Here is a 24,421-nt window from a genome sequence, read left to right as displayed (position 1 = left end):
TTTTATGTCAATTGTGTGCATGTACATTTGTTTAGTTATTAGGTGTTTTACATTAATGCTGAAGATGGCCAGCCCCGGCCGAAACTAGTCCCTAATTAATGTAATTTAGAATATTACATATTATAGTATTGAAAGGTGGACCATTACTACATTAATTTAATAATTATATTGTACTTACAATTCAATACGGATCAGAACCATGAAGTTTATAACCTAAGATTACGAAAGGGAAGAAAACCAGTTCCAAAACGTAGTCACCTCAAACCAATATGAAGGGGAGCTCGAGAGAGTACATCACTCTCTATCCCCAATTTACTATTAAAGATTTTATGAAGTTTTTACATTAGCAGGGAGAAGTTACATCTGTAGGAAAACTAGGTTACATAGTTAAAGATTCGGACCTTTCCCTCAGGTTAAACTGCGGAGCTAGCAAGAAATAAAGATGTTATGTGGCCATTACCTTGTCGGTGTACTGCTGCCTGATGGAAGAGGCGCCTCCCACCTCCTGCTTGACACACACACTAGGTTAGATGACGATCAATTGGCCAAGAGACGAGAAAATCCGCAGTTTATAAACCCTCGGGGAAAGTTCAAGACCATTCGAGATTAAACTAGCCACACCCTCACAATTTTTTGGTTAATTTAAAAGTTACACTCAAAATCGAAGAAAAAGATAGTGATTGGTAGAAAATTTATTACAGAAATTCTTGAATGGTTGGATTCAAAACTGGCGGAAAGAAAAGATCAATTTTGCTAACCCAAAAATAAATGAACATCAATTAGTAAAAAAAAAAAAACTTATGAATACAAAATTTCTTTAAATCAAAAGTTCTTTCACTTCGCACCAGGGTGCATGATCATAATTTTTCAGCAGTGACATCTATGGAAGAATGTCCAAACTTCTTGATGAATGGTTAACAAAACAAGTAGAAATTCACACAGTACAGAAAACTTCAAAATAACAAAAATTCCATGAAATATTAGTGGTGACATCTCGTGAGTAAAGTTTTAAGTAGGTCTAGTTTCAAGTTAACGGTTTGTCCAGTAGAGGAGTTCTTTTAGGCGCAAGATTTAAATGCATGGCGTTAATAATAATAATAATAATAACAATAATAATAATAATAATAATAATAATAGTTCATGTTTGTGGGTTACTGTAGTCACGTCCTAGTTCGTGAACCATGGGCAACGGCTGAGTGGCCTAGTAAGTGGTCCTGAGAGTCGGGATACCAGTTGCTATGGAATGGGAGTGGGCATCTCGGACATATTCTGAGTCATGGCCCTCCTTGTGCACAGGCGGCTAGGACTATACAATTCACCGGAGGTCCATAACCCGTTAGAGGAGAGATCCTCACTTGGACTATGTGCAAGTAGGGTAGCATCCTGCTTCATGAATTTACTGAGCTCAGAACATTTTAACCCTTTCAGACCATGTACGCACAATTGTGCGGGTTCGTATTTTATTTATCTCTAAGCTTACTTGATGTTTTCTTGGCACTAGACCAAACTGCAGTGCTTGTACGGGACACATAGCATGTACTGCAGTTGTTTTTATTTAGCGCTTGACCACCAGGGGCCAGGAAGAAGAGTTTGAAAATACAGTTCATCGGAAAGATGGTGTGAAGCAGTAATGCCAAAAATAAGTATTTATTTATTTATTGCATTCATATTAATCTAGAAGCTCTACTGAATATCAGAATATAATCAATGAAGTGTGTAAATAATTTAGTGAACGTAAATTGTGAACTTACAACATCGTACATGATACCATGAGGTTTTGAATGTTGATACGCACAAGTATGCGGGCTAGGTTTCCCTGCAGGCAATGCATGCAAGAGTGCTGGGTGCTGCCACCAAAAGACTGTGAAGGCAGAACTCTTACTCTACATGAGAACTGTATTGTATAAGATTTTATTTTTTTTAAATACATTGTTCCACACTGTAAAATAGAGCATTTGATCATGTACATGTGTATATTCACATGTACTGAGCTGAATTCTCTTATTTTTTAATTTTTTTGTAAGTAGTGAATTAAGTCCTGATATGCACAATTGTGTGGGTTCTGTTTTTTAGCTGAAAGTTCTCATTTTGTTAAATAAACTGTAAAAACGTGTATTTGAGAGTATTTTAGTAAGTTTTTGATGTACAAACAAAAATTCACACCGCCAGATTTTGTTCAGATCTGAAAGGGTTAAGCAAGCCTCAGACCTATGGGAGTAGCGGAGTCCCACTCCCATTTGACAGGCGAGGGACTCCTTGGAAACAACTTGGCGAACGAAATGGAATTTGATGGGGAGCTATCAATATTAATGGGGCTTATGGAAGAAAGAAGGTAGAACTGGCTGAGTCAGCAAAGAGCATGCACCTAGATGTGCTAGGAGTAAGTGATATTCGGGTAAGGGGAGATAATGAGGAAGAGATAGGAGATTATAAAGTGTACTTGACGGGTGTTAGAAAGGGAAGGGCAGAGTCTGGGGTAGGGCTCTTTATCAGGAATACCATTGCACGCAACATACTTTCTGTTAGGCAAGTAAATGAGCGAATGATGTGGGTAGATTTGTCAGTTGGAGGAATTAGGACAAGAATTGTGTCCGTGTATTCACCATGTGAGGGTGCAGATGAGGATGAAGTTGACAAGTTTTATGAAGCATTGAGTGGCATCGTGGTCAGGGTCAACAGCAAGGGTAGAACAGTGCTAATGGGCGATTTCAATGCGAGAGTTGGGAATAGAACTGAAGGATACGAAAGGGTGATTGGTAAATGTGGGGAAGATATGGAAGCTAATGGGAACGGGCAGCGTTTGCTGGACTTCTGTGCTAGTATGGGTTTAGCTGTTATGAATACATTCTTCAAGCACAAGGCTATTCACTGCTACACATGGGAGGCTAGGGGTACCAGATCCATAATAGACTATATCTTAACAGACTTTGAATTCAGGAAATCTGTTAGGAATGCACGAGTTTTTCGCGGATTTTTCAATGATACAGACCACTACCTGATCTGTAGTGAACTAAGTATCTCTAGGCCTAGGGTAGAGAAAGTGAAATCTGTCTGCAAACGAATAAGGGTAGAAAATCTCCAGGACGAGGAAATTTCAGAAGTACATGGATATGATTAGTGAGAAGTTTCGAACAGTAGACAGTAAACAGGTTCAGGATATAGAAAGTGAATGGGTGGCACACAGGGATGCTGTAGTAGAAACAGCAAGGGAATGCCTAGAAACAACTGTGTGTAAAGATGGGAAAAGGCGAACATCTTGGTGGAATGATGAAGTGAGAGCAGCCTGTAAACGTAAAAAGAAGGCTTATCAGAAATGGCTCCAAGCAAGGGCCGAGGCAGACAGGGATTTGTATGTAGATGATAGAAACAGAGCAAAACAAATAGTTGTTGAATCCAAAAAGAAGTCGTGGGAAGATTTTAGTACTAACCTGGAAAGGCTACGTCAAGCAGCAGGGAAACCTTTCTGGACAGTAATAAAGAATCTTAGGAAGGGAGGGAAAAAGGAAATGAACAGTGTTTTGAGTAATTCGGGTGAACTCATAATAGATCCCAGGGAATCACTGGAGAGGTGGAGGAAATATTTTGAACATCTTCTAAATGTAAAAGGAAATCATCCTGGTGGTGTTGCAAACAGCCAAGCTCATGGGGAGAAGGAAAATGATGTTGGTGAAATTATGCTTGAGGAAGTGGAAAGGATGGTAAAAAAAACTCCATTGTCAAAAGGTAGCAGGAATAGATGAAATTAGACCTGAAATGGTGAAGTATAGTGGGAAGGCAGGGATGAAATGGCTTCATAGAGTAGTAAAATTAGCGTGGAGTGTTGGTAAGGTACCTTCAGATTGGACAAAAGCAGTAATTGCACCTATCTATAAGCACGGGAACAGGAAGGATTGCAACAACTATCGAGGTATCTCACTGATTAGTATACCAGGCAAAGTATTCACTGGCATCTTGGAAGGGAGGGTGGGATCAGTCGTTGAGAGGAAGTTGGATGAAAACCGGTGTGGTTTCAGACCACAGAGAGGCTGTCAGGATCAGTTTTTTACTATGCGCAAGGTAATTGAAAAATGCTACAAGAGGAATAGGCAGTTGTGTTAATGTTTCGTAGATCTAGAGAAAGCATATGACAGGGTACCGAGGGAAAAGATGTTCACTATACTGGGGGACTATGGAATTAAAGGTAGATTATTAAAATCAATCAAAGGCATTTATGTTGACAATTTGGCTTCAATGAGAATTGATGGTAGAATGAGTTCTTGGTTCAGGGTACTTACAGGGGTTAGACAAGGCTGTAATCTTTCACCTTTGCTGTTCGTAGTTTACATGGATCATCTGCTGAAAGGTATAAAATGGCAGGGAGGGATTCAGTTGGGTGGAAATGTAGTAAGCAGTTTGGCCTATGCTGACGACTTGGTCTTAATGGCAGACTGTGCCGAAAGCCTGCAGTCTAATATCTTGGAACTTAAAAATAGGTGCAATGAGTATGGTATGAAAATTAGCCTCTCGAAGACTAAATTGATGTCAGTAGGTAAGAAATTCAACAGAACTGAATGTCAGATTGGTGATACAAAGCTAGAACAGGTCGATAATTTCAAGTATTTAGGTTGTGTGTTCTCCCAGGATGGTAATAAAGTAAGTGAGATTGAATCAAGGTGTAGTAAAGCTAATGCAGTGAGCTCGTAGTTGCGATCAGCAGTATTCTGTAAGAAGGAAGTCAGCTCCCAGACGAAACTATCTTTACATCGGTCTGTTTTCAGACCAACTCTGCTTTAAGGGAGCGAAAGCTGGGTGGACTCAGTATATCTTATTCATAAGTTAGAAGTAACAGACTTGAAAGTAGCAAGAATGTTTGCTGGTACAAACAGGTGGGAACAATGGCAGGAGGGTACTTGGAATGAGGAGATAAAGGCTAATTTAGGAATGAACTCGATGGATGAAGCTGTACGCATAAACCGGCTTCGGTGGTGGGGTCATGTGAGGCGAATGGAAGAGGATAGGTTACCTAGGATTTTTGGGCTGCTTCTTTATCCCTTAGGGTGTTATTTTTCTGATTAGTGGGAACATGTACATTGATAATTGTGTAGATTTTATTTGCAGATTTCAGAGTTAGTGTTGCAAGTCTGGGGGATTGAGATTTAAATTCCATGACAAACTATGATTTTGAGATTATTTACAAATCCATTACCAAACTGCAGTCAGATTTTCATCACTCGTTTTCCAGGGATTCCTTCATACACACTGTACCCTTGTGATTCTATTGGGTCTTGATCACTATTCTTTATTTCTTGAAGTGCCATGATTAGAATTTTATGTTTGTCCATGATGCCAGTGACAATCTTTAATTTTCCAATTTGGCACAAAGAGTTAACATTGTGTGTCAAGAAGAAAGAGGTTTAATTTTTTGAAGTTTTTGTGTAGATGCTGGCTGTTGAGTTTTCAGATGCTCCGATCTATCACGATCTTCCGAATGACAGCCCACCGCATCCGAATGCTCTTTTCTGCAATACATGTTTGCAGTCGGTGGAATTCTTCTTCAAAAGACTTTTCATGGTCGACTGTCTAAAGTGTCACCTTGAGATGAGGATAAATTCTCGGATTAAAAATCTAAATGTTATTTAGAAAGGTGAAGATGAGAGGTGAAGGATGATTTTATGAAACTGTGAAGGCTTTCTGCCTTATTTCATCCTAGTTGTTCAGGACTGGGGGTAGGCATTTCCTCCATACCCAGCAAACAAGATATAGCAGATATCCTGGAATCAGGATGTCAAATGGACTGCATCGCAATTGACCTATCTAAGGCATTTGATAGGGTAGATCATGGGAGACTACTGACAAAAGAGAGTGCAATTGGACTAGGAAAAAGAGTGACTGAATGAGTGGCTATATTTCTAGAATACAGAACTCAGAAAATTAGAGTAGGCAAAGCTTTATCTGACCATGTAATAATTAAGAGGGGAATTCCTCAAGGCAATATTATTGGACCTTTGTTTTCTTATATATATCAATGATATGTGTAAAGAAGTGGAATCAGAGATAAGGCTTTTTGCAGATGATGTAATTCCGCACAGAGTAATAAATAAGTTATAAGATTGTGACCAACTGCAAAATGACCTCGATAATGTTGTGAGATGGACAGTAGGCAATGGTATGATGATAAACGGGGTTAAGAGTCAGGTTGTGAGTTTCACAAATAGGAAAAGTCCTCTCAGTTTTAATTACTGCATTGATGGGGTAAAATTTCCCTTTGGGGATTGTACCGGGAACTACACCTCATCCGCGTGGATTTAAAGGAAGCGCCTTCAAGAATGCTACATATCATATAAAAATTGAAACATCTAGTGCAAGAAGTTGGGACACTGATCAAAAGATGTCACTACTAAAGTGACAGAGTAATGTATTATTTTAAATTTTCCTAAACTGACTGGAAATTTTCTTTTTATCACAGGTTGCAACAGCGATTTCAAGAAATTCGAACTTTTCTCCACAGATGTGTCTATTAAGAACTGATGTCATGCACTCTGGTGCAAAGTGGAATAACTAGAAATTTAAAGAAATTTTTTGTTTATAGGTTTTCTGAACTGAATTGACTTTCCTTATTTTTGATACTTCAAGGTTTACAACACTTCTTACTCATCCCGCCAGCTTGGGAGTCTGGCCAATCATAATTTTTGTGTATTTAATTTTCAGCCAATCATAGGCTTCTTGTAACTTTCTGTCTGTCTAATAAAAATCAGAGGGTGTGTCCAAATTTAGTCCAGAGCCTTCTCAAACCTTCCTCTCTCGAGCTGACTTGTCTTGTTGATCGTCGTATTACTGAGTCTGTATGTGCTGAGAGGAGGCGGGGTCCTCATTCTTCGGTAGGCAGAACATCAGCCCAGGTAATGGCAACCATATTTCTATCTCAGTAGTTATCCCCGCAAGCCGACCCAAGGGCAAGGTTCCGTATCTTTCATTATGTAACTGTAATTTTTCTAAAATATAAACCTTCTTTTCTGCTCATGTAAAAGTTCAAGTTAGTCAAAGGTACTTATCTGAAAACCGGGGATAGAGAGTGCGTTACCCTCTCGAATCCCCTTCAATTAATCTTGAGGTGACTATGATTTTGCAAACTGTTTTTCACTTGTAAATTGTAAATTAACTTGTCCTTCTAGTCACCTCAGTAGTGTGGAATTAGCCACTGTGTCGTCGGGCCGCAAGCCCAAGTAGGGTTTTAACCTCTCGATTTCAAGGAGCGCAAGTGTCCGCCTCCATACATTTTGTTTTTGGGGCCAGTAATTCAACCTGTTAATTTCCATAAAGGCCTAGTAGAATGGGTACTAGATGCCCCTGTGTAAACTAAAAGGTAACTGATATGGTATTGTAAATTGAAGGTTGTACCTAGAGGTGCCTGAAAGTGTAATTTTATTGAACAAAGATGCTCTTTTCCGTCTTGTAATAGTTAATGGTTGCCTTGAGTAGGCTGTAAGGGTTTGGGAGCGTAGTCTCCTGGGTAGAATTGTAGAGCATTGAGGTTCTTTTCTTGTAATGTAATAGATATTTGTGTAATATTGAATGGTGCCTTTGGAAGGCAGTAACTTGTAACCACTGGAACAAAGTGCTCTTGAAAATTGTGTTTGAAATATCCTGTAAAAGAAAGTGGGAGATTCGTCTCCTGGTCCATTTGTCTGAACGCCAGACTAGTGATGTAGTGACTTCTGTAAATAGGGAGCTCAAACTGTAACGAACCTTTTCTAGGTTTCCTGTTTTTCTACTCTGTACCTGAAATCTGTTGTTTCTTCTCTTGTTGTTTGTTAAAATTTAACATCTGAAAGGAATATAACCTTTGTTTTAAAGTTTTAAATTAATCTTTGACTATCATAGATAGACCCATACCAGCCCGCACCTTATCTCACCTCTGCATTCCACAGAATACCCCAGAACAGGGATCGTTGTAACTACTTAGGTGTTAATATAAGGAAAGACCTTCATTGATGCAATCACATAAATATGATTGTAAATAAAGGGTACAGATCTCTGCACATGGTTATGAGGGTATTTAGGGGTCGTAGTAAAGATGTAAAGAAGACAGCATATAAGTCTCTGGTAAGACCCCAAATAGAGTATGGTTCCAGTGTATGGGACCCTCACCAGGATTACTTGATTCAAGAACTGGAAAAAATTCCAAAGAAAAGCAACTGTATTTGTTCTGGGTGATTTACAACAAAAGAGTAGTGTTACAAAAATGTTGTAAAGTTTGGATTGGGAAGACTTGGGAGAAAGGAGACGAGCTGCTCAACTAAGTGGTATGTCAACTTATTAGATTAAATTACCACCTAATCGATACTTTATTACATACCTTTGGCAAAATTATAAAAACACCGCAATTGTTAATGTTTTTATAATTTTGCTAAAGGCATGCAATAAAGTATCGATTAGGTGGTAATTTAATCTAATAAGTTGATTTAACTCATTGACACGGTCATGAAGTAGACAGCTTGCAATAAGTGGTGTGTTACAAGTAACAACTCTCATAATTGTTCCATACTGAAAATGACGTTAAGCGAAAATATCTTAAAGATAAATATTGAATTTTCATGACCGCATTGTAATCGAAACAGACTTTCAATGTATTAGGTCGTGTTACGTACATGTAGTACGTGTTGAAGAGATGTTAAGTACAGAACAAAAATGGCCAGCCGGACACCAGTGGGGATCTTAAAGATCATTTAATAAAGCCACCTATTCAATGTTCCGAGCTGTCAGTGGAGAGATGGCGTAAAATGACATCAGTAGATGAATAAGTTTGTGCGGTGTCTTTAAAAGTAGGGAAGATCACAATATGAAGATAAAGCTGGAGTTCAAGAGGACAAATTGGGGCAAATATTCATTTATAGGAAGGAAAGTTAGGGATTGGAATAACTTACCAAGGGAGATGTTCAATAAATTTCCAATTTCTTTGCAATCATTTAAGAAAAGGCTAGGAAAACAACAGATAGGGAATCTGCCACCTGGGCGACTGCCCTAAATGCAGATCAGTAGTGACTGATTATGATTTTCCCACCAATATTTGGGTAGCTGATTGCAGTGATTTCCCACATCCCTACGCTAATTAAAACATTATAATAATAAAATTTATCTTTTTACACCCAAATACCTCATCTCTGTTATCTTATAAAGGGTCAATATATTCTTTAAAATTTCTGATGACCCACATACATATTAATATTTTTCTTTACTCACATTTTGAGACTTTTTTTCTTCTTTCTTCGCTGCTTTTGCAGCCTCTTTAGCTTCTTTCTTTAATGCCTTCTTTGATTTTGCTTGATCTCTGAAAAAAGAATTTAATATAATAGAATATAGCCTATGCTAGATCTATGCATGAGAAACAACCTGATAGTGAGTAACACTTAGTTCAAGAAAAGGGGCTCCCATAAAATCACAAGATATGGCAGGGATGATAACATAGGTACAGTAATAGATTATATTCTGACAGATCAAAATGTATGGAAAAATATCCATGATGTCAAGGTCATTCCAAGTAAAGACCTTGGTGGAGACCATAGACTGTTGGTTGCAGTTATTGCAGAGAAAAGACCTCCCAAAGTCTGTAACAAAAAAGTCCCAAAAATAAAAATTTGGCGTAAAGTGTAAAGGAAGAATTGAGATAAGGTGTCCGCAGGCTGCTGTCGAAAGAAGAATGAAATTAGTAGATGAAGAATGGAATACGCTAAAGAAGGTTGTGGTTGGTACAGCAGAAAAAGTATGTGGACGACAGAGTCAAATGAGAAAACCTAAAGAAACTGCCTGGTGGAATGATTATATTAAAAAGGCTATCAATGACAGAAACCGTGCAAGAAGATCCTTATATCAAGCAAGAACACGGGGAGATCAACATGAAATAGAGGAGAAACTGTCACTTTACAGAAAGAAAAAATTACAGGTCAAACAGTTAGTTGTAGCTGAAAAGCAGAAATGCTAGGAAGATCTGGCTACCAAAATAATGCAGGATAGAAATTAAAAAATTGTTATACAGTATTGTTAAGAATAGAAGAACTCAAAATGAATCTATCCAATCTGTAGAACTTCCTAATGGTGAGATGACTAGGGATAAGACCAAAATATTACAGGAGTTCCAAAGGCACTTTGAAACTTTGCTGAACTGTTATGAAAATGTCACTCCATTATACGACAAAACATTATGATTTTGGCAGCACAAATACCACTAGCCTGACATGGTGGGAAGTAGAGACAGCAATATCTAAGCTGAAAAACAACACATCAACTGGATCAGATGAATTAAGTGTTGAGATGATCAAAGCACTAGGAGATGTTGGAGAACAGTGGATGTACAGGGTACTAAATAGAATCTGGAAAGAGAATGTAATACCCAATGACTGGAAGCAAGGAGTCATCATCCCATTGTTGAAAAAAGATGATAGAAAGAAATGTACCAACTACAGAGGTATAACTCTGCTGTCACACGGCCTCCAGGTCTATGCATCCATCCTTGAGAGCAGGATTAGGAAATATGTTGAACCTACACTTGAGGTCGAACAACATGGATTTAGATCTCATAGATCAACTATAGACCTCATTTTTATCACCAGAATGCTCTATGAGAAGTATTAGGAGAAAGGTAAAAAACTTATAACTGTTTTTCTGGACATCGAGAAAGCATATGACCATGCACCACGCAGGCATATATGGGAATGTTTGAAACATAAGAAAGTGCCCGATGACATCATAGCACGAGTACAACGATTATATGATGAAACCAAGTGTTGTGTCCAAGTCCAAGATGGAAGGTCAGGTTGGATCGAAACAAAGACTGGAGTCCAGGAAGGAAGTTGTCTTTCATCACTTCTTTTCATAATCATAATGGATGAAGTTATAAAAGCGGTTAAAAGAAAGGATCCAACATCTAATGCCCTGATTTTTGCTGATGATGTAACGGTATGGGGTGAGATAGAAGCGGAAGTACAAACTAGACTAGATCTCTGGCATGAAGCTTTTACAACCTTAGGTCTCAAAATCAGAAAAACGAAGACAGTTGGCTTGGTGATGAGTAGAAACTCTCCAACTGTTCATCTAAGAATTGGAGATGAGGAGATGGATATTGTAGACGACTTCCAGTATTTAGGTAGGGTTCTGTCATCAGACAATAGGCCTACCATACATCAAGAGATTAGCAACAGAATACAGAAAGCTTCCAAACTATCACGCTGTACGTCAAATACTTTGGTATGAAACATTTCCGTTAGTTTCCAAGATCAGCTTGTACAAAATATATCTAGTACCTACACTGACGTATGGCCTCGAAACAGCAACACTTACTGGACCAACAAAGAGTCGTCTTCAGGCAACAGAAATGAAGTTCCTCTGTTCTTGTCTACAAAAAACAAAAATGGATAAAATAAGGAATGTGGATATCTGGCAACAGCGTGGATTGGAAAGAAGCTTGCTGGAGATTCTAGAAGTGAAGAGATTGCAATGGCGTGGTCACATGAAAAGAATGGACCCTCACAGGACTCCTCGAACATACTTTGACCACAATGTTTCTGGGAAGAGACCAAGGGGAAGACCTTGTGATGTTTGATAAAAACAGATATTGAAGGACCTTGAAATTAGAGATGTGAACTGGCATCACATATATGAGCAGCATCTGTGGATAGATAGGACAAACTGGAGGAGGCTTGTACACATACCTGCCAACTTTTAGAAATAAAAAATAGGAAGATTCTTGGATTTCAATACATATATTGTCTGGCTATATGGTTAGCGTGCTGGCCTTTGATCACAGGGGTCCCGGGTTCGAATCCCGGCAGGGTCGGGAATTTTAACCATAATTGGTTGATTCCCCTTGTACGGGGACTGGGTGTATGTGGCGTCTTCATCATAATCATCATTTCATCCTCATCACGACGTGAAGCGGCCCTAGGCCTCTAGGTATCCCACGTGACACCTCCATTGGTCTGGATTGGTTAGGGTAGGTTAGTGAAAAATCCATTCATCTGGGCTGGTTAGACCAGTGGTCTGGATCAAGCAAAGGGGGTCTGGGAGCGTGTATGTGTCTGGAACACGAAAGATTCATGCACCTTTGTGTCAACCATTCAATCCAATTCATTGATAGTAGGAGGAGTGGTCATGTGAACAGGGGTAATAGGAGGGTGATGCCAAGGAACAGACCGCCGGTACACACCCAAAATATCGAGAACAGGTGGAGGCACCTCAAGCATGGGTCGTACTCCATTCCTGGCTTCGGAAGAAGGAATGCCGACTTTGCCAGCTACTTGGCAGAGTTCTTCCTGCCGACACGAGGGTGTACAAGTTTTTTAAAGCTGCAAGCGTGCTGTACCCTCCCCTATATTATGGTGAGTTGAATAAAGGTATTTGTTTACAGATTGCATTCACTTGTGTATTTATTGTGCAGTTGTGTATTTCTAGTGCGAGGGTTGGTAACAGAATTCATTTTACTTCATTGCTGGGAGTGACGTCATATCCCATTGTGTCTCACCCAATGGAAATGCTGGTACGTAGTTAAGCAACGGACTACGGTGCGTGATAAATTGTATTAGGTTATAAAAGCAAAATTATTTCTGGGGGACGGCGGGTGGGTTCTTGGCTGTCGCAGTGAACACATCTCTCCTCTACAAGGTTTTCCAGTTAAGATTTCCAACATGTGCATCCTTATCATGCTTTAATAGTGTGGTAAGTCATGCTGAATTTCTGCGCAGAAAAGAAGCGGGACAAGGGTTAGACATATGTTTTCAAAGGACATACAACATTGTAACCATCCCCAATCAATCTAGATTAACAGATGACGCAAACATAAGTAAAATGTTTGAAGTACTATAGATAGCTCACCCCTCAGGAGTTCCAACAGAAGCAGCCTCGAAAACCATTCTCCAAGGTTCAACGATTGTCAATCCAAGATTATAAATACCTGTTCGAAGAAAAACAGTTTCATTTACGATTATTGCCAAATATGGAATATTACGATAAGTAAATTAAGTAGCATGCATCGTATATAAATTATGATAAACAAAGGACTTTCCAAAAATATTGTGAAATACCAGAATCTAAACGACCACATACCACACTATTACTGAATTAGCTGTCACGATATATCCACGATCTCATACACACTTCCTCAACACGTCTTCAACCGGTGCACTGCTTGCCCATGCTTCGAGGTGGGTGATGTAGTAGCAGTAGCAATGTGTAGTAGCAAATTGTTCTTCTTCTTATTAAACTATGTCAGTGTCGCCAACCCATGTTCTGATTCTTTCATTAACTGTTGAAAAAAAATCTAGATTTGTCACTAAACGAAAAGTTTAAAATTATAGCAATGTCGCTCTTTTTTTTTTTTTTTTTTAACTACGAAATAATAAATCCCAAATTCAACTTACCTATTCTGCGTCTGAAAACGGGTAGACATTGCAGATGGGATCAGTATTTTGGGAACTTCAACAGGTTTATGAGAGGTTCGCAGAGTTTGGTCGGGTCTAAGAGTTCTCCCTTCGAACACCTGAACAACTTGCTGAGCTTACCTAACAAAGATTTCATATATATGTGAGGTCAAGTGTATTTCCATTATTACAGTTCATGAAATACAAATTTGTATTCGGTATTTAATGAGTTAAAACCGCACTGTCGGCAGCTATGAAGATGGTTTTAGGTGGTTTCCCATTTTCGAACCAGCAAATGCTGGGACTGTACCGGAAAACTATCTGGGTTAGTATGTCGTTAAAACACAGGAAAAAAGGAAAATAGCAATTACAAACACACCTGATGATCAACAGTAAAGATGATGCAGAATTCTCAAATTCCTTTTATCTTTAAGTTCATCCTCTTGCTATAATGTATGAAATTAAACACCGCATCCCATCGCGGCCATTGGTTTACAATGAGAAGGCCTTACACAACAGTACACAATGTTTAATTTTCACAATTCGTCATTACGGTACTTAATTTTATTCGCTAACTTACTAATGACTTACACTAGCTCCTGACAACTCATATATCACAAATATATTGCTTAAACCGCTCCTGATAGTTCATTTTGACTAGCTGACTACTCCACTCGCACGATAAATCTTAAGGGCCCCATACACGCGCAGACTTCCGGAATACTTGCCTGCACAGACTTGCCTCTGGGAGGTAAGTCGGAAGTATGCAGTTGAGCACACACGCTCAGACTAAATGATTATTTACCGAGGAGGTTGAATACGACGCGCTCAGCTGTTTTCTGTTTAAGATTATGCACTTCGGATGGTTGAAAAATATATACGGATTAAAATGAATTAGATAGTCGGTATAGAAGATGAGTTGTTATTTGGACATAATGTAGCGCTCTGCACGAAGAAGACGCGCAAAAAATGATTTCAATTTTCATATTTGTAGGTTACCACGTTTACATTTATTGCCGCAACTCTGAGATAGTGCTTTCGTCGCAAAGTCTCCAGCTGAATTTAAGCAGCACCAGAATGTCAGAGACTTGCCTGCAGACTTTTTGTCGGCAGACTTATCGGCCATACACACAGAGACATGTCTCAAGAGACTGGTTTGCGCAGACTTACCTCCGACTAAGTCTGCAAGTGTATGGGACCCTTTACACCTAGAATTTCATGATCCTCATCCTTAACTTTTGCGTTGCTTACATATTCTTCTTTTACCAGTATAAATACTCCCCAACCCCCTATCGTTCCTAAATTGTTTTTACGATAAACACTCCAGTTCTGTGAGAAAATTTCCGCATCTACAATATCACTTCTCAACCAAACAAAATAATCTAAAAGATACGAACGCAAAAGCGCGTATAATAATTCAGGATAAAGACGTCTATCGCTCTCGCTGGAGCAGACGATTTCCGAATAAACACGTTTAACATTAAGGTTAAATAACTTATTCAAGCGAAAAATTCCGAATTAAATCACATCAAATGCCATTTAGAAACACATGCCGATTTTCAGAGTGAGTTGATGGCCATAGAGCTAGACGGTGCTAAACACACAGAATTGGCTAAACCAGCGCTACGTATTGAAGGAACATTTCAAGCAGCTCAAGTCGTCACACTATATTTCTATTCGTCTTGCTTCAAGTATGGAGAGTTGCTGCGGCCGTAGATTTGTATAAATAAAGTCGTCGCCATAAGACCTATCTGTGTCGGTGCGACGTAAAGCAACTAGCAAAAATAAATAAATAAATAAATAAATAAATAAATAAATAAATAAATAAATAAATAAATAAATAAATAAATAAATAAATAAAGTGTGTTGAAATGTTGAAGTTGTAAAACTGTAACACTTTAATGTAATAAAAGAAACTTCTTGTAAGTATTAACGAAATAATCTTGCAATCCCCTTAACTAAGAAGCCTAACTCCTTTCCATATCCTCCTTCTTTACATCCTTAACCCACCTTCGTCCCCCATCACATCTCCCCAACCCGCCCGCATCGCTTCGCGAGAGAGAGGGTGGCCCGCACCACACCATCAGGGTGGGGAATGGAAACATTGATGGATATATTTGGAAGTGTACCGTTAGTGAGTGACATCACTTCAGTCATTGCCGATACTTAGGTTTCCATTTATTGAATGTCATATTCATGATCGTTAAGAGCCCGCTCGGTGGCCATGATCGTTAAGGCTTGAAAAATTCGCCCTATAGCAACGTATAGCTTGGGAAACATTTGGGAACACTTGAGTCTAAGGCAACTAGAGAACATCGAGAAGTTTAAGGCAAACTACTTGAAACATGTACTATGCCACTTCAAATTTTGTAATGAAGCTTGATATACCGGTAATTTAATTCTTTGCAGATTGTGCGCATTAAATAAATATTTTTTAGACTGTCTTGACACCATGGTTACCCGGCTAGAGTCCCGTTGGGCGAAAATATTTTCACCATCAGAATATTGGTCGGCAGGTTAAGGAGAGGTGGTGGTGTACAATTTCTAATCACTACAGTAGACTGTGTGCCAAAAGCCTGGATTTAAATAAATACAGTGGAGACAATACGCGACACTCAGCGAGATATCGAGGGACAGCTATTAGAGCTCTCTCTAGCGGGTAGACCTGAGAACTACTGATTCTGTCATATGAGCACGTGTATTTGTGTGTGTGAAGTTTTTGGTGTTATTTATGCGTTTTCAGTGAGTTGACATAATTAAATATAGCATATGCCATTCCTAGATATCTCCTCTCAACATGAGGGGAAAGGTATGTGCTGTGTTTGGCTGCAGTAACTATGAAGTAGAGAAGAATGCGCGGTCTTTCTTTCGCTTCCGTCGTGACAAGAAAATGTAAGTAATATTGTGTTTGTATATATAGGCCTATTCTTTCAGAGACAAAGAGATTTTTATAGTACTTCATAATTTTCTGACCTGCTCGATCCATATTTTAACTGGCTTAAAATACAATACTCATATTTTATTGTATAGTGCAGCAGTTAACCTTCAATACCGATTTGTTGTCGTAGGTGTGATCTGTGAGTTTTGAAATGTCACAGAAGTGATTTGGATAAGGTGTACAAGAAAGAAGGGACGTTTCGCTTATATAAGAATTATAAGATCTGTTCAGATCATTTCCAGGCCAGCGACTTTAGAAATCCTCGACTATACAGCCAAGGGTATGTTACATTTTTACTCTAATTGTACATAAATATTCCTCAAAGCATCACTATCGACAACATTTTCGTATCCTTTCTTTTATCCCTCTTCTCAGATTAAAGTCGGGATTTTATAGATTTTCTTTCTGTTAGTAGGCTTCATGTTAAGAGGAAATTTGTCCAGCTTTTAAATGTTAATTCATTGCATCATGTGTGTAAGGAATGTGCCAATATTTTTATTGACAAGTGTCTTAATGTAATGATACAATCTTTTTTAAATGAAAAAAAAGACAATTCAAACCGCAAAAGTTCAGGCAGGAATGCTAAAGCAAAAAAGTTATGCATAAATGAAAGATCAAGCCATTTCACAACAGTCCATTTGGCATCTTGTTTATATGTCTAATTTCAGTCTTTAATAATTTATTTAATGCGCCTTAAATAACAACCTTTTAAATAATTCTTCATTCATTTATCCAGGATTGCTTTAGCAACTTCGAAGTTAATATCTCAATAATACTTTCTTTCTAGACCTAATTTATTTATCCATTTTCGTACATGCTTTTCCATTCATATTTCAATTTAGCGCGACTTTTCAGGTCCATTCACTAGGAGCGCCACTTTCGAATTGTCTCCCATTTTAACAAGGCTAAATCGGTAAGTGTCGCGTATTGTCTCTACTGTATTTGATTTAAATTCCAAACCTCTCCGCAGTGCTCATATGGAGTGAGGGCATATGACGCTGTTGATGGTGATTCGTCCATCGGATGAAGACGTTAAGATGAAGACGTGAAGACGTTAAGATTTGGTGCTGTTTGATAGGAGTAGGCTACGTGCCGGCACGGGTTTCACCCTCTCCCTTCCTGTTTTCATATATCGCATCATTTATTCCATCTCATTAACTCCTCTGCTGAGATTGATGTCAGGAAGGGCATCCGATTATAAAAGCCCGCCATGAGAGATTCATGTCATCTCAAACAAACAAACAAACATACCGGTATTCGTGATCATTACCTTTTCGCAAAGGGAAAAGTTTTTTGTTTTATTGAAGACGCTTGTTCCAAAGCTTTGCGATTTCATTATACTAAATGTGAAAATGCATTTATTATCAGTTATTATATTTTAATACCGGTGACATTTTTTTAACATCTAGAATAATTTAGGGAAAATTTTGATAGTTTGGGTAATTTCACTCCTGCTTGTGGCTACGCTGCTTGTGATGTGTTGTGATCGGAGCACGTTATAAATGTTTTCCGCGAGGCCTTATTTGTATGCTCGAAGGCGACACCCAAAAACATAACTAAGAAGAGAAAGAGGAAGAAGAATTGTTGGGTTTGGTAAATTGGTAGTGATATATCTTTCTTTCGCTGGCACAGTTGTCTTTCCCGAAGAAGTTAGTTTTAATTTCAAGTGGTGAAATGCCTGTCATTCTTATAACAGGCATCCCATCAAGTGGCAAGTCATATCGCTGTAATGAGTTGCGAACTTATTTTGAAAACGAGAGGAAGAGAAAAGTTTTAGTTATCAGTGAAAATGAAATAATAAGATCTTCAAAAACTGATAAGAACGATGCATTTAATGGTAAGTGTCTCATCTAAGGAATAGAACATAGACTCTTTTTGCGTGTGTTTTAACCCTGGAATTGTACACCGGGGCTTTGAGTACCCTGCGAAAGAAACACGTATTTTACACATTCACACGTACCGGGCGAGTTGGCTGTGCGGTTGGGGGCGCGCAGCTGTGAGCTTGCACCCGGGAGATAGTGGGTTCGAATCTCACTGTCGGCAGCCGTGAAGATGGTTTTCCACGGTTTCCCATTTTCACACCAGCCAAATGTTGGGGCTGTACCTTAATTAAGGCCACGGCCGCTTCCTTCCCACTCATAACCCTTTCCTATCCCATTGTCGCCATAAGACCTATCGTAAAGCCACTAGCAAAAAAGCATTCAGACGTACGATAATAGAAAGGTGGATTCCTCTTCGTGTTGATGGGATATCCAATCCTCGTCATACCTAGGATCTCATTAATTCTTCTGCTAACGTGAGAATAAGTTCACCTGAATCACGATGGGAAAAATATATGTTTATTCTATCACATCATCTTCAACAGCTTTTATTTCCATTATCATCTAGAGCATCGACAAAATCATCAAGTATATCAGACTCAGAACCGTATGATTCTGGTAAAATCTGTCCCATCGCTTTCAAGGCAAGCAATTTATTATTATAGGAGGATAAAGCACAATGTGCATATAGGAAAGATAAATTATTTTAATTGCATAGTTCAACTAGATACTGTTCTTTTGGAGCACAGCTCTACATGATACCGTTGACAAATTTTTCCACACAGTTCACAAACACACTTTCAATCTGGTTCGTGAAAGTACTTTCTAATGCACATTTTCTAGTGAATTCCATGGACCACGAAGTGTGTCATGGTATGTCACTGGTCACAGCCAGAATAGTTCCATTCTGACGTCATCACGGTGTCTGTTCGGTAGAAATCTATCCAAATATTGGCTTTTTTAATCCTGTAGCTCTTGAAGTAAGGCTCGGTATTATGTCGTGGAAGGCAATGATAATCTTAATCGTAGATTTTCTATATAGAAGGGTTGTCTTGTCAGCTCATAGGTTAACCTCGAAGGAGTGTTCTTTGCCAGGCAGAGAGCTTTCTTGAGATACGTGGCCTTTACTTGTTCTAGTACAACTAGGTTGTCCTTTGTTAGGTACTCCCAGATAATCTCTAATGTGTATGTCATGATGGGGGAGATCTTAATGTGGAATAGCGCTATTGCTGTCTCTATAGATAATTGTCGAAGAACCTTGATGTCATTCATTGCTGCGACTGCTGAGGCTGCTTTGTCTTTGATGTGTTTGGTGAAGCTTTTTCCGTTTGATTGTAAAGTCATGCCTAAGTACTTGTAGGAATTGACCCTGGCAAGATCTTTATTCTTGAATTTTATGTACTTTGCAGCTGGTAGTTTCCCACCTCTCCTAAATGTCATTTGGAATGTAAATGGACACCTCCTCGCGGGTGATTGATTCAACTACGTCCCTTGTAGCAGTGTTGAACAGTATCGGACTTAAAAAGGATCTCCTTGCAACACTCCCATCGTCTGCTGGATTGCCTCTTCCGTCGTCAATATATATTCAATTTTTCGATAGGAGTGAATGAATTATCCTGTATGGGTAGTGATCCTGATCTATAAGTTGTGCCAGTTTACTTGTTAGTACATTCCAGTCTAGAGAGTCGAATGCTTTAGCATAGTCTATAAACAATACATGAAGTTTTCCTTTTGGAAGATGGAGAGCTTCAGTAATGTTTCCTATTAGGAATTGGATAGCATGAGTGATTGAGCACCCATTCCGGAAGCCAAATTGTTTATCAGGTATCATTGAGTCCGTTAGAGATGTTAGTCGGTTAAGTATTAGAGTGGACAGGAGCTTGAGCCCCGTATTCTCCAAAGCTATACCTCGATAAGAATTTGGATCATCCGCCTTGCCTTTGCCCTTGTATAAGAGTTTTATGATGGAGTAACTCCATTTCTCTGGAATTTTAGCCTGAGCCACGCACTGGTTGAGTGAGACAGTCCAGGCCTCAGCAAGATATGCGCTACGTTCCTTCAAATGTTCATTGAATATGCCGTCCGGTCCACATGCTTTGCCGTTCTTCAATTGGTTGATTACTTTATTTGCTTCGTCAGTCATAAAGGGTTCTATATTCATTGCATTGTCTATTGTGGTCCGAGGGACAATTGAGGGTATATCTTTGGTCTGTAGAATAGACGTGAAGTGCTCTGTCTACCTATCAATGGGTATTTCTCTGGAGAACTTTGGTATTCTCGGTTGGAGGGCTTTGTATGGCTTTTCCTTGGCAGCTATGAGCTCGCATCCGGGAGATAGTGGGTTCGAACCCCACTGTCGGCAGCCCTGAAGATGCTTTTCCGTGGTTTCCCATTTTCACACCAGGCAAATGCTGGGGCTGTACCTTAATTAAGGCCACGGCCGTTTCCTTCCTATTCCTAAGCCTTTCCTGTCCCATTGTCGCCATAAGACCTATCTGTGTCAGTGCGACGTAAAGCAAATAGAAAAAAAATGTTCTAGTAATGCCCTTTCTTGTGTTTTGAGATATTCTTTCCTTTCAGCTTTGAGGATTTCGTTGTTGTAAGTTTTCCTTTTGTCTGCGTAGTCAAGTTTTGATTCAGCTGTGTTTATCTTCAAGGTGATGTATAAGGCGTGCAAAGTGGCTTTCCTGGCCTTATAGCAGGTTGCGTTGAACCATGGTTTAGATCTCCTCGGATTTGACGTACGACATTCAATTACTTCCAACAGAGTTGTCTCTAACCGGAGGAGAGTGTCATCTGAGTCAGGGTCTGGTTCTTTTACAATGCTTTGAATTGTGTCCTTTTTTGCTTGTAACTTCATGACATTCAGTTTTCTAGATAACGTACTTTGTGGTGGGGGAGGAATTGATTTTTTGCAATTGATTTCGAACATGATCTCTACTGGTAGATGCTTCCTTATTGGTAAGTTCTTTTTTATGCCTGAATATATTATGTGGATGTTATTGTAGTTTGTGAACACCAGGTCTATTGCACTTCCCCCATTATGAGAAATGTATGTCAGTTCCGTCCTCGTATTGATGAGAGAAAGGCCTTCCTCTTCTAAATACTGTACTTCAGAACAGCTCTTGATTTGGGGTCGTCTTAATCGACTCTGCAATTCAGGTCTCCTGCCAAAATAAATGGTACATTTGTCTTTATTACGCTGAATGCATTGCTTAATTCATCGATGATGTCAATTTCTTTGAATTCTGGTTGAAAGTAAACGGCTACTATAGTAAGCATAGACAGTTCCAGTACTATGATGCTGCTAGTTTTCACTGGGATATTATATGGACAGAGATTGGTTTCGCCATGCAGGTATTGCTGCCTTTAGGTCTTCCTAGAGGTCCCTGGGATGCAAATATGTGCGTGCTGTAGAGGTCTTTGTAACTCCATTCTTCAGTAAGAAAAGTTTCTACGAAGATTACAATGTCATAAACACTCGTAAAGTCCGTTGGAGAAAGGGTTACTACATTCTTCAAGCCTTCTATATTCCACAGCAGTAGTTTGTGCATTTTATCTTTAGTCGAGGGAGACGCCTTCGTATCTGCTCTGTCTTCGGGAGAAGCAAAATCGCCGAACGAGTACTCATGTAGGCCAAAAGTCAAGAGTTGAAGTTGCATGCAGGAATGTAAAAGGTATTCTTATTTTAAATGATTTTTTCCTCCTAATGTTGCAAGCTCTTCACATTCAATGTTTTCTGTGACCCCTTTTTTTTTGTAAGAAATATTTTTATGTTTTCTATAGAAGTTGATTCTTTTAATCTCCCTACGCCTGTTGCCATTTCTTGATGGATGCAGTACTTTTGTATCCGTCTCGTGGCCCAGGCCAGAGCAAAGTGTAGCTTCCACCCAAGTCCCAGTCTCATCCATGGCTGTGACAATGTGGAAGCTGCTGGGGTATGGATAGTGCTGAGTAATGACATTTGGAGCACAACTAGTGTCCGAGTGTTATGAAAGGTTTTGCTCATGGGATCAGTCATGCTGTAGTGGCACTTTCTGTTCCAGTGAGGAAAGTAATGGCAAACTACCTCACTCCTCATCTTGCCTAGTACACCTCATTTGGGCTCTGCCATTGGTTTTTGCAGTTTCCCTATAACTGCATAGCCTTTGGTGGTGCTATTTGAGCATCTTTTTTTTTTTTTTTTTTTTTTTTTTTTTTTTTTTTTTTTTTTTTTTTTTTTTTGGCTTTACATCACACTGACACAGACCGGTCTTATGGCGATGATTGGATTGGAAAGGGCTAGGAGTGAGAAGGAAGCGGCCGTAGCCTTAATTAAGGTACAGCCCCAGCATTTGCCTGGTGTGAAAATGGGAAACCACGGAAAACCATTTTCAGGGCTGCCGATGGTGGGGTTCGAACCTATTATATCCCGAATACTGGATACTGGCCGCACTTAAGTGACTGCAGCTATCGAGCTACGTACATTTGAGGATCCAACCAGCCTCTGGGCTGATGACCTAACAGACAGACACATAGCCAGGCTCTTTTTTTTCTGCTGCTTGGAGGTCTTCCTCATTTGCGTTAGTGCCGATCACTGATTCTCTCTGTTGTTCTCTTCTTCCAGGTCGTGCTTCTGTAGTTCTATGGCTGTTAGCTACTTGAAGGTCTTCCGTATTTGCGTTAGTGCCGATCACTGATTCTCTCTGTTGTCCTCTTTTTCCAGGTCGTGCTTCTGTCGATCTATGACTGTCAATTTCTTCTGCTACCTCTATCTGGACAAGTTGATCCTGTTTTCTTTCTAGGTGATTTTGAAGATGTCTATGGTTTATTCCATACTACGGGTCTATGTGTTTGTTGTAGTTAGGGTATTGTCTTGCTGGTCTGATTTACTTGGGGAACTTAATGGGCTGAGATGTACATTTTCCTCTTCATCTGGTGAGTTACTTTGCAGTGTATCCCATGTAATTCAATGACATTTGTTCCTTTTGTCCCTCTATCTTGTTGTCTGTTTCTTTTCCTATTCTGGGAGATATTCTGTATTGGATATTTACTTTTTTCCTTCTCACTGGTGAGATTTGTTTGTGCATGTTGACCTTCATTCTTTGTGGGTTCTTTTTACGTACTAATTCTGAAGGCTGGTTCCTGGTCTTGTATATGATGTCGACTAGTTCATTTAATTTAGAGTTTATATCAGTCTTTCTCGCTGCATGGATTTCCCTGCTTTGTACGTTAAAAAGTCCTGTTCACAATTAAAACATAGCGATAGTAAATGAGATTTCTTTTTATTTGATGCCTTTAGAGCTGTGAAAACTTGAATTTATAATTCCACCTTTACAATACTGTAATTGTCTTTATTAAAGACTACATTAGATTATACTCATGATACATGTTTCGTCCTCTTATGGGACATCTTCAGTCACAAATACGAAACATTAAAAATAAGGTGTGGACACGTTGAAATCAGTAAATAAAAAGTCTTTGGATCCAGTGACGCAGCGTAACGGCGTCTTGTCAATCTTGAATGTTAAAATGGTGTGGCATGAACATGATATGAAGCATGAAGTCCAGTTAAAATCACAGATAAAATTGTGGTTAAGAAACAACGAATTGTCCAATTATAAAATAACGTGAGTGGCTGTGCAAATAAAATTATATGCATATTGTACGTAACACAGTGTGATGGTAATGCCACATTAAAATAGCTTTCTTGATTAGAAGGTGGAGTTACACTGATGATGCAAGTTGAACTCTATTATGTGTTGACAATAGGGGCCTAAAAAAGAAAAAGAAAAATATATGAATGAAGTAAAGAATAAATTCAATTAAAATGTGAACTAAGTGCCCATCCGGTCACTCACCTACTTGCCTGTCCTACGTCGACCGCTCCACCTCAAGTGCTAAAGCTAACTGAGTGACGTGCTCGAAGGTCGTTGAGGACTGACTGTGAGGGAAGGTTGAGGGGAGTTTGATGCAAGGGGAGAGGTTTAGGGTAAAGTATGACTCACGCGCCTTCGTGAAAAGAATTTATTGATTAACTCCTCAAAAAGTATATTAATTTCCCCCGATTTATTATCTTAATGAAATGAACGGTCTGAGGCACATCAGAGCAGTCGCAGTAAAGGTCGCTGGTAATCTTCTACTTGTGTTTCCAGAAGTTGAACCTGCCATGTTGAGTTCTGATCCGATTAAGTGATGACCAGATTTTTCTGGGTAAGTTGAAACCAGGAGGTTGAATAACTGGATCCGAAATTAGACCTAATCTGTCAGGGTTTGAAGCTGCCCACCCATCGTGC

The 24,421-nt window shown here is 39.2% G+C and overlaps 2 protein-coding genes across 3 annotated transcripts in view; one reads left to right on the top strand and one right to left on the bottom strand.

Moving 5' to 3' along the window:
* Positions 1 to 13,188, bottom strand: part of AspRS (aspartyl-tRNA synthetase) — a 170,314-nt gene extending 157,126 nt beyond the window's left edge. For both annotated transcript variants that reach the window (XM_067146869.2, XM_067146870.2), the window contains exons 1-3: positions 13,075 to 13,188; positions 12,844 to 12,922; positions 9,220 to 9,307 (exon numbers count right to left, since the gene is read on the bottom strand). In XM_067146869.2, the coding sequence (XP_067002970.2) occupies positions 9,220 to 9,307; positions 12,844 to 12,881 (126 nt within the window). In that variant the 5' untranslated portion in view covers positions 12,882 to 12,922; positions 13,075 to 13,188. The remainder of the gene's footprint in view (positions 1 to 9,219; positions 9,308 to 12,843; positions 12,923 to 13,074) is intronic.
* A 4,624-nt stretch (positions 13,189 to 17,812) lies between these two features.
* The window catches only part of LOC136874308 (protein KTI12 homolog), a 49,598-nt gene continuing 42,989 nt past the window's right edge, over positions 17,813 to 24,421 (top strand). Inside the window, exon 1 of the mRNA XM_067147952.2 lies at positions 17,813 to 18,163. Coding sequence (XP_067004053.2) covers positions 18,001 to 18,163 — 163 coding nt within the window. The 5' untranslated portion in view covers positions 17,813 to 18,000. The remainder of the gene's footprint in view (positions 18,164 to 24,421) is intronic.

The sequence above is a fragment of the Anabrus simplex genome, chromosome 5 (genome assembly GCF_040414725.1).
Source record: "Anabrus simplex isolate iqAnaSimp1 chromosome 5, ASM4041472v1, whole genome shotgun sequence".
NCBI classification, from domain to species: domain Eukaryota; kingdom Metazoa; phylum Arthropoda; class Insecta; order Orthoptera; family Tettigoniidae; genus Anabrus; species Anabrus simplex.
Note: the sequence above shows the minus strand (reverse complement) of the source record. Positions and strands in the feature narration are given on the sequence as shown.